The sequence below is a fragment of the Musca autumnalis genome, unplaced genomic scaffold, assembly GCF_047663935.1.
Source record: "Musca autumnalis isolate F117 unplaced genomic scaffold, ASM4766393v1 scaffold_4, whole genome shotgun sequence".
NCBI lineage: Eukaryota > Metazoa > Arthropoda > Insecta > Diptera > Muscidae > Musca > Musca autumnalis.
The window spans coordinates 89,131,904-89,145,243 of NW_027411977.1; the positions used below are offsets into that span (position 1 = coordinate 89,131,904).

General features: G+C 36.0%; 1 protein-coding gene across 20 annotated transcripts in view; it reads left to right on the top strand.

The window, feature by feature from the left end:
• Positions 1-5,444: 5,444 nt before the first annotated feature.
• Taf4 (TBP-associated factor 4) overlaps positions 5,445-13,340 on the top strand; it is a 44,067-nt gene continuing 36,171 nt past the window's right edge. For 6 of the 20 annotated variants that reach the window (XM_073984283.1, XM_073984289.1, XM_073984286.1 and 3 more), the window contains exons 1-2: positions 9,612-10,830; positions 10,894-10,976. Coding sequence is in view for 2 of the 20 variants with exons in the window: in XM_073984302.1 (XP_073840403.1) it covers positions 10,968-10,976 (9 nt within the window). In the remaining 18 variants the exon portion in view is untranslated. Of the gene's footprint in view, positions 6,120-9,565; positions 10,831-10,893; positions 10,977-13,340 lie in introns of those variants that run through there. The other 14 variants (XM_073984291.1, XM_073984287.1, XM_073984297.1 and 11 more) reach the window with 9 other exon arrangements.

The window sequence follows — 13,340 nt, forward strand, 5'->3', positions numbered from 1 at the left end:
GAACCAGGAAAGCAAGGCAATCAGGAAGAGCAGCTTATGTACGCAGGCCTTTATGTCTTGTTTCAGTTGCCTTGCTTTCCTGCTTCATTTCTGACATAACATAAAATAAAAGAATAAAAAAGGCCGAGCCAATTTCGAACTAGGTTGCCCTTTTCTTCTTTATTCTTTTATTTGTTATGTCAGAAATGAAGCAGGAAAGCAAGGCAACCAGGCAAGGCAACTTATGTACCCAGCCTTTTACTTCTTTTCAGATTCTTGTTCATTTTATTTTCGGACTTTTTGTTCAAATTTCGAGAAGCGAGATTTGATTGATTTCATTCTATGCCAGATTTAGAACAGATAAGGGAATTTTTATAATACCAAAGAGTGCAGTCCGATTCTATTGTTAGCTCGATTATTGTGACTTCCTTTGAATAACGTTTCGAGCAAGGTGCAACACCGATTGTACCGATACCGATTGTTTGTATGATATACAGGAAATGTAAGACAACATCACGACGAGAGTTTTAACAACTTTGGTCGTGATTTCGGGTCTCCGACAACATCAAGCCTATTGGAAATAATAACCTTATATAGCTTAAAACATATTTAGATAAATAAAAGAAAATATAAAGGTGTGTAAATAAAAAACACAAACATCATCTTTATTGGATCGAAGGAATGGGTTCAAATGCTGATGAAAAGATCGGATCTTTCACGGCTTCCTTTGCATGGGTTAAAATACTAATGAAAAGATTGGATCTTTCACGACTTCCTTTGCATGGGTTTAAATGCTAATGAAAAGATCGGATTATGAAATCACGTCATCGCATAGAACTCCTTCCTTCAAATTTTGCTGGGTAGTCATTTACCAGATATGCCGAGGCCTTACGCCATGTTTATATTAGCTTTGTTCCTTTACTTTTTTAATGGTAAGGGTGGTAAAAGAGAAAAATGTCAAAGTTGCTCAAAATTGCTCTCTCATGAACATTTTTACCAGAAAAGTAAAGGAACGGAAAAATGGTATATCTGGCAGCAATGTCAAAAAGAAACATAAAAAATCAATTTTCGTCTTTTATTTCACAGTTTTTAATTTAGTTTTCGACTTTTTCTTCTGTTTATCGTCTATTTGTGAAATAATCGTCAAACAAAAGTCGAAAAATCAGTTCTGCCATTTTTTACCTGCAGAAATTTTGCTGGTAGCCTGTGGCAGAAGAGAAAGCCATTTTCGCTCTCTCTCCACTCTCACTCTCTTAAATATTGCTTCCAGTTTTGCCACTTTTCGGGGTTAAGGAACGCTTTGCAGGTTAAAAATGGTAACAAATGGGAAAAATGGTAACCTCAGGTAAGTAAAGGAACACAGCTATTAAGTGTGTTCGTTTACTCAAAATGTGTACAAATTGTTACTGGATGCTGTTCGTTTACTCTTCAGTACGATGCAAAAGAGCTTAAGGTGTGAACAGAATGAAATACGCCGCTTTTTCCACGCTCATTTTCATGTAAAAGATTAAAGGCCAAGTACAACCTAATTCAAATGCTGCCTAATTCATTTCAATTAGGTAGTGCTTGGCCTTTAGTCTTTTACATGAAACTGAGCGTGAAAAAGCGGAGTATTTCATTGTGTTTCTACCTTTAGTCGTTTACTAGTCCGGTCAAAATAGACATGCGTATAAGGGGGAAATAGCAAAAATTCCCACAAAGCTGAATTTTGGTGGAAAGCTAGGGTTAGCCATTAGAAGCAACGTCCTAAAAGTCCCCATCGATCCCATGTGTGCAAAACAAGTTATTCGGGGTCAAAGGTCATTTTTGGAGGCATTATTCAGTTTTTTTTTAATTTTTCTCAAAAACGGTAGGACTTAGCAAAAGCCGGCTAAAGTAAAAGTTGTAGATTCAATGATTGTCTACAAGAATGGTCCTTATTATTATTTAAAAAGACTTACCATTTTCGAGATATCGCGATCTTAAGTTCAAATAAAAAATTAGCCCTGTAAGTACATTATGAGGCGAACCGGTTATAGTAACGACACTATGTGTTAGATACTTCCGTAAGCTTTCAAACGATATCCACTTTGCAGTAATCGGTCCAGTAGAACCGGGTCTAACCCGGTTTTTAAATTTGGCCTTTCGGGTCGAATGACCGGCGAACCGGATCAGCAACCGGTGAAAATTATTTTCCCTAATCAGCGCAACAAACCCTACCTTCGGACAAAACTTGAAAAAAAAATTGGAAAGTTTTCGTTGGGGTCGTTCCCGTTGGGCTTTCGATTATACATATGGGTTAAATGGGCTATTTTTGCAAGAATGACTCTAACATTGAATAACTCTACTAAATACGCTCCGATTTTGTTGGATTTTTTTTAGAAGATAGCTATAATTTCGCTCTTCAAGAAAATATATATTTTTTTTGGGGGACAGACCCGATTACTTCGCTTATTTTAGCCGGTTCGTCTGAATATGTGCATATTTCCCTTATAAGTACATAAAAATCATGTGTTTTTAGAACAGCTACATCTCAAGAATGGTTCTTTCTAGGAAAAAAATTATAAAGGTCAAACTTGAGGATAATTTTCCTGTCTACAATATTTACTTTAGTCCCTTTTTGATTAGATTAACCGTTTTCAAAAAATAAATCCGAAACCCTAAAAACCCTTAAAATTCGACCTTTGGCCCCGAATAATTTTTTTTGCACACATGGGATCGATGGGGACTTTTAGGACGTTGCTTATAATGGCAAACCCTAGCTCTCCACCAAAATTCAGCTCTGTGGGAATTGTTGTTATTCAATGTCTATTTTGACCGGACTATACAAGAAGTTACTGGACTTGTACAAATTATTGCGTAAACGAACACACCTATTATAGCCTTTTGCAGGGTTATATGCTGTTTATATTAGAGCTTTTTGCAGGGTTAACCTTCTTTATGAGGATTTGTTTGAAATATAAGCAATGGAATTGACATTTAAAACCCAGTCGGTTTGTTAAATCCGGTTATATATAAACGGGGTATTAAGGGATGAGTACATAAAGGCCTGCGTACATAAGCTGCTCTGCCTGATTACCTTGCTTTCCTGCTTCATTTTTGACATAATAAAAACCCAGCAAAAAAAAATTGGAAGTTGTGCAATTGGAGTTATGATTTCACAACATCTTTCGATGTAGTCCAACAGAGTTATGAAAAATACACTCCGTTCGATACATTTTATAAGCAGTTGCTGTAGAGATCCCTACAGAAAAAACCAGTTGGTTGATCCCTACACATTCCTTCAAAAGACAAACAAGAGTGTATACACTTCGGAGAATTTGTTATAAAATAAAGAAATAAAAACTGAAGGCCTGCGTACATAAGCTACTCTTCCCGATTGCCTTGCTTTCCTGCTTCATTTTTGACATAATAAAAATAAAAGAATAAAGAAGGCCGAGGAAATTTCGAACTGGGTTGCCCTTTTCTTTTTTATTCTTTTATCAGAAGTAAGCAAGGTAAGCAGGCAAGGCAGCTTATGTACGCAGGCCTTTAACTTGAGAACATTTTTGCGGTAATTCCTGAGACGGAAATTTTTAATGGAGCGGAGTTGGAGTCCATGTCGAAAGCTGAACTAGTGATGGGAAGGCAGCATAAAAAACCTTTTGGATGATGAAGCAAAATCAGATGCACTGGATTAAATTGAGAAAGGTGGAACTAAGCTCAAATGTGATTGAATTTAATGGAAACTTTTTTTAATTTGTGTTTATATAATAAATATATGGCCTGTTCCCGTACTTTATAAAGTGGTAAAAGTCGTAAAATTTGTAAAAGTCGTAAATGATTTCCATATAAATTTTGTGTACGGGAACGCAAAATGTGTAAAAGTGGTAAAAATTTTAAAAACTTTTTAGTTCTGGAACAGAGCTATAATAATAATATAATAAGTTCTTTGTGTTCTTGTTTTACACAAATAATAAATGCATTTTATTTATTTTGGGATATTTCGCAATGGCTTGCATTTTAATTGCATCTGTAGACTGATTAAAAATGCAATCCGAAGAATGCATATAAATTCAATCCATAGACCTGCATCTTAAGTTGTGATTTGGATCGAAAATGGAGTGCATCCTAGCTGTGTGCTGTGGAAGCGAAATGGAGTGCATCCTAGCTGCGCGCTCTCTTGTAAAATTCATAAGTGAATTCATAGGAAAAGATGTACTCCAACGGCAAATGTACCGTACACTTGTAGTGATTCAATGCATCCGCGGATGCAAACTTTTTGCTGGGAAATAAAACAATAAAGAAGGCCGAGCAAATTTCGAACTGGGTTGCCCTTATCTTTTTTATTCTTTTATCAGAAGCAAGCAAGATAAGCAGGCCAGGCAGCTTAAGGCCTGCGTACATAAGCTGCCTTGCCTGCTTACCTTGCCCTTAAAGGCCTGCGTACATAAGCTGCCTTGCCTGCTTACCTTGCTTACTTCTGATAAAATAATTGGTGTGTTCCTTTACTTTTGAAAATGGTAAAACCGGCAAAAGTGGTAAAAGTTGTAAACTGCTCCCATATGACTAGCATGGTGTCTGAAGTAAAGGAACGCTTTTCGAGTAAAAAGTGGTAAAACTTCAAGATTCTTGCACGTAAAGGAACAGAGCTAATAAAAAAGAAAAGGGCAACCCAGTTCGAAATTTCCTCGGCCTTCTTTATTCTTTTATTTTTATTATGTCAAAAATAAAGCAGGAAAGCAAGGCAATCAGGCAGAGCAGCTTATGTACGCAGGCCTTAACACTATGTTTACATTTACGAAACCCACTCGATTTCAACTGTCAATTCTATTGCTCAAACGTCAAATGAAATCCAGTCGATTTCATATGAGTTTTCATTTGACTAGACGTTTACATCAGACAGTTTGTCTTCAAATACAACTCTGATTTACTAACACGTACGTACATTTGTCGTTTGTCTCCCAGCTGTCCATCATTTTTCCACAGACAGCCGGGTTAACAAGTTTTTGAAATTTTTTGTAAAAATAAGTGAAATAATAATTGAAATATGTTGAAAACAAAAGAACATGAACAAAAACAAAAACAAAACATGTGAACGGAAAACAAAAAGAAATCGACGATTTTCATTCACAATTTAACAACTGTTTTTGCAGTTGTCGGGACGCCTACGTCACACAGGCAAGTTGTGGGATTTCGACAATCAATACATGAACTCAACTGTCCTGTCATTTGTAAACGCAGGGTTACGTATAGGCAAAGGACTTGACAGTTGAAATCGAGTGGATTTCGTAAATGTTAAGGCCTGGGTACATAAGCTGCCTTGCCTGATTGCCTTGCTTTCCTGCTTCATTTCTGACATAATAAAAATAAAAGAATAAAGAAGGCCGAGTAAATTTCGAACTGGGTTGCCCTTTTCTTTTTTATTCTTTTATCAGAAGCAAGCAAGGTAAGCAGGCAAGGCAGCTTATGTACTCAGCCCTTTAACCTATTATCATTTTTGTTCTAGTGTAAAAAGGCTTTCATACACATCTCAATAAAATGTGAATAAAAAACAATTAAAAACAATCTTTAACGGCGGCAGAAGGAAAATAGCTTATTTCACCGGCGGCAACGCGTCAACATTTAAGACATCGGCTAATATCTCTGTTTACGATGTCTGACAGTTTGATTTTGTGATTGCAATGAAAAAAAGTAAAAAAGTGCGGGTCGCATTGAAGTCGTAAACAAATTTTAGCACGAAAATCACGTAAATTTCAAAAATATTCAAGTAAATTTGTATGGAAAATGTTCGCGATGTTTTCAAGAATATGTGGCCCTAAAGTTTTGCCAAAAAATCGTGTGTAATGGTGTGAAAAAATAAATGGAAAAAATTACAATCCGACACGACGGTGTTTGCGAAATAAGCGAGGAAGAAAGAAAAAATTGTGTTGGAAGAAAGAAGAAAATTATAATACAAAGTCATACTAGTTACAGAGGTGTTGTTTGTGCAAGGTGTTAACTGAAATTTTGCCAATAGAAATCGAAAATCCCGCTTTGGAATAACCTGAGGATTACAATTACAGTCTAATAAATAGGTTTCTATGTATCAAATTGTCGAAAGACCATCGAGCAAATCGGAATAGAGAAGTTCAATCCCACTACTGTTGCCGATCGATTGATTGTGGAATACGGAAAATAAGGTGATTTGAGAGCATCGGAGTATAAATGTGTATATGTGGTTGGTACAGTATTGGGCACTGACTGTATGGAATGAAAGCCATACATCATGTATTTAGTGTGATATGAATGAAGTACTGATTGCTGAAATAGTAATCGGTAGCTGCTTAGTCTCTTCGCAACCGGTTATTTGCGGTTAATGAATACTATCGTCAAATTGTTTTACCCAGTTGATGTTTTGTGGGGACATTCGGATGAACATTTTTTCTAATTGAGTTTCTGTACCTAATTTTTGTTCTCTGTTTTTGTTGGTATGTTGGCCTTCTACTCATTCGGCGTATCAATGTCAGGCTTGTTTTTGTGTAATTATCCAGGTGGCGCTTTATTTCGCTATTTGTCAAAATGTATAGCTTTCTCTGTCTTTCAACAAGGAAAAACTTGCAAAGCAATCGTTCGGTTATTTCAGTGTTACCAGATTCATATCTAGACGTAAATATCTCAGTGTGGTCAATATGGCGATTTAATTATTGCAAAAAAATGGGTGAAAGTTCTAATGAATCCTGGTTAATATGCTGTTTATGTTATAGGGTTTTGTCGGTTTAAAACCCTGTGGGTTTGTTAAATCAGGTTATATATAAACGTACTATTAGTTTCAAATGTTGGATTGGTCTGTCGATATATCCTTTTATACTAGTTACGGCAATATAAAGGGTGTTTTTTTAAGCTCGATAGAACTTGAAATTGTAAAAAATAACACAAAAGGTTAAATTGTAATCAAAAATTTTTTTTTTTATTCGAAAGATCGATACGTGACATTAACATTTGAAAATGATTTCGGGCATATGGGCACCGCGGCTGTTCTTGACTAAGTGCATTCTGGATGTCCAATTTTTGGCCACTTTTTGAGCACTGCTGGCCGTATGTCACGAATAACACGAACAATGCTGGCCTCCAAGGCATCAATTGTTGCTGGTTTATCAGCATAAACCAGTGACTTCACGTAGCCCCACAGGAAATAATCGAGAGGTGTCAAATCGCACGACCTTGGAGGCCAATTGACAGGTTCACTTCTCGAAATCAACTTATCGCCAAATTTTGATTTCAATAAGTCGATGGTTGCGTTCGCCGTATGACACGTAGCGCCATCCTGTTGAAACCACATCTCCTCCGGATCAATGTCATCCATATTTTCAAACAAAAAATCATTGATCATGGTGCGGTAACGATCTCCATTGACCGCAACGCGAGCTCCGGCCTCATTTTTGAAGAAATAAGGTCCGATGATGCCACCAGCGTGAAAACCGCACCATACGGTGCATTTTTCTGGATGTAATGGAGTCTGTAGGGTCTCTTGTGGATTGGTCTCACTCCATATGCGGCAATTTTGCTTATTAAATCTATCCACAGTTCGACGAATGGCTTGTTCAGATGGACGATTATGTACGCCATACAAATGCCGAAGTCGTCTATAAGTTGCGCGAATCGACGACTGATTTTCAAAGTAAATTTGGATAATTTCGTAGCGTTGTTCAAGCGTGAGTCTATTCATGATGATTTGTCAGAGTATACTGAAACAAATCAAAAAAAGTTTCATCAAATTTTAATTTTTTGTGTTACTTTTTACAATTTAAAGTTCTATCTAGCTTAAAAAAACACCCTTTACAATTTAAAACAATTCTAGTTTAATAAAAATTCTTATGCTGCCCATACACTATAATGCCAGACTGCTGCTGCCGATGAATCCTTGTGTATGTGTATAATTGACTGGTGTGGGGCATTCCTTACCCCCTGTTTTTGTAAAAAAAAGTTTTCTTCTCACACGAATTGTCAAATTTTATAGACCGATTTACTCGCCTAAGCGTAAATGTAGAGCGCTGATTTTTATATGAGGAATTCTTTACTAAATATGGAACGCATCTACGAAAAATTAGGTCTGTATGTCATCTGCGTGCAGAGCCATAGATGCCTAAATTATTACAAATATAAAGATGAACGAACAAAAATTAGTTACAAAAACTGGGGGTTAAATCCATATTTAAGAAATGATAAATGTTCCTCCAAAACACGATTTTCGGTTGAAGTTTTCACACATTTTTACTTCGTCACAACCAATATTTGTCATTTTCGAAAATTATTAAATGATTACTTGAAAAAAGAACCGTTTCATCGGATAGATGGTGTTTCATTTTCATAATCAAAATTATATTGACTATCATCCAGCTCGAAATACTCATACATACTATAGGCATAAGTCTAGTTTAGGGCTCGGTCCCGGATCAGGTTTATATATACGATAGATTGTCGTTTGAAGTCCTGAGTGTAACGATATAAATTTTGTCTAGCACAAGTAAATAATAATAAAAGACTAAAGACCAAGTTCGACCTAATAAAATGATTTCAGAATCATATTTGAATTAGGTCGAACTTGGTCTTTAGTCATTTACCAGATGTGACTTAAGCAAGAATGCCATGCATCTTATGTGTGGAGGCCTTAAGTTCGGTAAATACCAATTATATTTCTCATATTTTACCGCCGATAATGGCAATATGGGTATCAATGTAAAGCTCTGGGAGTCTTGTTTGCTACTAGTGGTGTTGGAAAACACTTGTTTTTCAAGGGAATATTTAACAGCGCAGCTAGTGTTGGAAAGTCTTAAATTCCAGACCGAACACCGGCCAACCAAAAATACTTAATTATTAAAAGGAGATATAACCGTGTAGCCGATATTGGACCCTGCCCATAGGAGAAATTGTTAAATTCCCGGACGAAGGCCGCCCACCCATTCAAACTTTTAATTTTTAAAGGAAATTTAACAGTGTACTTTACAATGATACAAATTTTGCATTGGTTGCCTGCAAAAATATGTGTGTCATTGGTATTTGCTAAACTTTGAATTCCCATACCTCCGGAAGTAAGGACTTGTGCAAGACAAGTATTATATCGTTATACTCAGAACCCAAGGACTACCTGTGGTATATATGACATCAAGATCCGGGACCGGACCGTAAACTGGATCGACCTTCTATGGACAGGCGCAACAAAGTATAGATAGACGGAAAAAAACATTCTTAACAAATATAAGTTATTCTGTTAATTCGAATATTTAAACAGAAAATTTAGCGAAAATTTGTTTGTTTTATATTTTTTACGCAAACTTTCTGGTCAAAAGCTGGATAAGCGGCTATGAGGAAAGATCTTTGGAAGGCTACAGTTTCAAACCGTTCTAACGTTTGGAACTAAAGTATGATTAAGCCGAAATTTCTTTTTTATTCTTTCTTGCGAACTGCCGCTGAAGGACATTTGTTCCGCATGTATATCTTTCTGTGACCCAAGCTGTGTTTATTACAAAATTTTGTGTTTAGGCGTTTTGTATTGAATTTTCGCTGTGTTTTCGTATCCCAATGCATTGGCAGCTAAAAAACGCTTAAGAGACACACTCTTTTGTACACAAAACCATACGGCAACACCGTATTCTTTCCAGTCTTAACAGTGTTGCATTTGTCAAAAACACTTTAATCTATTACAATTCAAATGGAAAATGGCGGCGTCGCTCTGTTTTCTTCTGCCAAATTTTTTGTACATCAAAATCAAAATAAAGCAGCTACTCAAATTCTTCCAGTTGCTGCTTCTGCTTTTGCTGTGATGATAGTGACGTTGTTTGTTGAGTTCATTGAATTTCTCCATTGCCTGCCATCGAAACTTAAATTTACTTAAAAACAAAGCAGTTACTCACAAAAAACGTAATTTCCATAATCTAATGTTGCAAATTCTTATTTAAGTATCAAAAATACAAATATAAGTGATTTTACGGAATTACATTGCATTGAATGATGAAACAGTAGCAGCGTGTTAGTGTAATCAACCTACGAAAACATTTTTACCGAGACGCATACAAAAAAGATTATCATATACTACTATTGCTTGGTGGTGGCGAACAGACAAACATTCAACGAATATTTTGCATTGCCAGTGGCAGCAGCAGCAGTGTTAAAAAAATTTGCAAAAGAGTCCACCTTTTTTGGGAGAAGTACTATTCAAAGGCAATCGCAAGTCATCTAATGTTGTTTTCTGATTGTTTTCCTCATAAGAATATCAGTGTATACAATTTTATCATTAAACACAATGACGGAGGTGATGAATGTGTGTTCCAATTTGTTAAATCTCTTTCTCCTTCCTTATGCGGTCAATCTCTAAACATCTGTTACAATAACAACAAAGTAGATGAAGAGGACGATAGCTATTAATCTGCGAAAGTGGACCAATAAAGTGTCGCAAGCAACAGTCAGTTGTCGGTGTAACAATTGAGGCGGATAAAAGTAAACAACAACGATTACAATGTAATCTTCGCGCCTAAGCATATAAAACAAATACGACAGAAGTACATATAACATAAGAGCAACAAAACAACTTCAACATTTATGTGTATAAAGGAGCAATTCAAATATTTACTACATCAAATTGCAATATTTTCGACACTAACAACTTGAACAAGTAGAATAACAACATAACGGTGTTTTCACCATTATGCATGTTTATGTTCATCATATACTAAACACATGTGATGAGGGTTCTTATAAAGAGGTGTATTGAAGTTCACCGTTCTTAAAAATTCCGAGTAAAAACATTACGGTGGGCATTTTTAGGTCATAGTATCACTAAAAACTTTCATTGGTACCCCGTTGAACAACATTTAGGAATAATTAAATGCATAACAGCAGCAGACTTTGGTATATGTATGTATGAATATTCTTATATGCAAAATAAACTTTGAAGTTATAAAAATATTTTTATTTCAGCGTATTAAAATGGAAATGGCTCTTCGGGCTCCCTCCCAGCCATTTATCAAAGTTATAATTTTGGTTTTAAGATCATGCGTCATGTAAGTCGAATTTCTGCCTACATAAATCATGACCATATTCAAAGCTTTCAATGCTGTATCCACTCATTCCTTTCTGGTATGAATGTCAGGCACGTACAGGATCGGTGAAATATTGTCAACTTCCGCTTCCCAGCTTTACCACCTATACGTAACAGCATGCATGCATTTCCAAATCGCGAGCCCATCCACATTTGCATTTCCACGAGCTTCATACCACCTCTAGATCCTGAAACTGGGCCTGAATATGCAGAGCTTGAATATTCAGTAACGCATTTAATGGAACTCCAGGAATTATTTGCTGATTCTGTTAATAAGAATAGGCGTAGCTCGTTATACAATGCTCTGGTTAGATATGTTGGGAGCAAACTGAGCTGACGCTCTACGCGAACAAAATTTTCTTTAAAAAATGTAAATTTGTCTTAAGTAGCCGGCCTTCGACCGGGGATTTAGGATTTTCTCCTATGAACATGAGCTAATTTTGGGAAAAGGAACAAACTCCGGAAGTATGGACTTCCGCAACAAATGCTATATTTATTTGTGATCAGTATTGTCACGTCATACCTACCTGGGAAAAATTGATCCCGATCCGATCTTAATGCTCAAACTCAACTTATACCCCGGTTACACTCAACCGGATTAACCCAGTGGGTTTGGATTTAAAATGTCAATTCCATAGCGCAAACGTCAAATAAATCCTCTCGAAGTGGGTTACCCCGGCATAAAACTCTAGTGTAACCGTACTAATAAGTCGTTCTGGTTAGGTATGTTGCCTCCCTCCCTTCAAGAAAGGGTTTTTGCAATCTAATTTGATGATGAATAAACACTTTAGCTCTAGAGATGCTTGCTCCGTCCCAATCCATCCAATATTGACTACCACAGCAGGTGAATGGACTTTAGGTTCACATTATCAAAGGCTTCTTCTATATTATTTATTTAATCAAATATTATTTATGTCTGAATGCCGGCTAATATATAATTTGAAACCAATATGTTCTCTGTAAAAAAAAAAATATCTCGCGTAGAGCAGTTTCAGTTGATGTCCCCTTTACGCAGTTTTTCAAGTACAATAGTTGTCCGAGTTTACTTTACCAGACTCCCTTTGACTTTTTGTCAATAATGACCATCGGGTCGACTGGACGTGTTCCGCGTTCATACCATGCTAGTTTTCACATCCGGTAACAGACAGAGTCGCTTCATACTTTTTCATAATTTTTAACCTTTCACTCTGTTGGACCCATTACAAAAACGCCGTCTATCAGTCTCCTTGTGTTTTACAATTACTAACTGTGGATGCTAAATGTTCATGTTTACTGTTATGATCAATCTACAATATGAAATAAGGTCCTATTTGTCTGAAAAAAATTTGTCAGCTAACATTAGGAACTTTTGAACAGAAGTACCAAAGGGAACATAATTTAATTTCGAACTAGGGAATATTATGTGTTTCCGCGTACTCGATAATGTTACTGAATGTTGTTCTTTTACTCAAATTTCGACAATTCCATAATTGAAGACATTATTGAGCAAACTTTAGTAAGTACGAAATTATTTTTGTTTTGTAATGGGTCTTGCATTTGAATGAAGGTTTGGGTCCTATAAGAACACAAACAATATTTGCCAAAAATACTGGTTATATATATGGGTTCACTGGCGGTATAATGCAAAAATACTCTCTTTATATTACACTTCTGATGTGCATATAGTGGGTTACCGACATGTTATACCCAAGGCGAATTTAGGAAGGATTCAAAAGGATACAAACGGCAAATTCAGGCCGTAAGGATTATTTCTAGTTTAGCTATAACTGCTATAATCTGAAATTTTTATCATAGATAGATCACGATGCCCTGATTACGAAAATTTAAAATTTTACCGGCGGTCATAACCGTTTATCCGATTATTTGAATCGAAAGTACGAATAAAAACCCGGATATATTACCGGATTTTCTGAACCGACATGGGTATCAAATGAAAGCTTAAAATAACACCTTTTTAATGATTTATTTTCCGTGCTAAACCCGGTTTGGGAGTTAGAGAAAAAAGTGTATTTTTACTATATTTTTCTGGTAATTAATAAAATTTTAAGGAAAAAGAGGAAGCAAGTTAAGTTTAAGCATTAAGCTCGGATAAAATTATAATTTTTTCCATATAGATTTATAGATATAGGATTTAAGATTTTCTGCTATGGACAGGAGCCAATCTAGGGAAAGGGAACAACATTTTCTTTTAAATTAAAATTTTTCTCTAACTAGGCGACATTTAACAAAGGAATTTTCGGAACTTCGGAGGCCCATATCTCGGGAAGTATGGACTTCCGCAATAAATGTTATATATATTTGTGATCAGGGTGACGAGACCTACCTG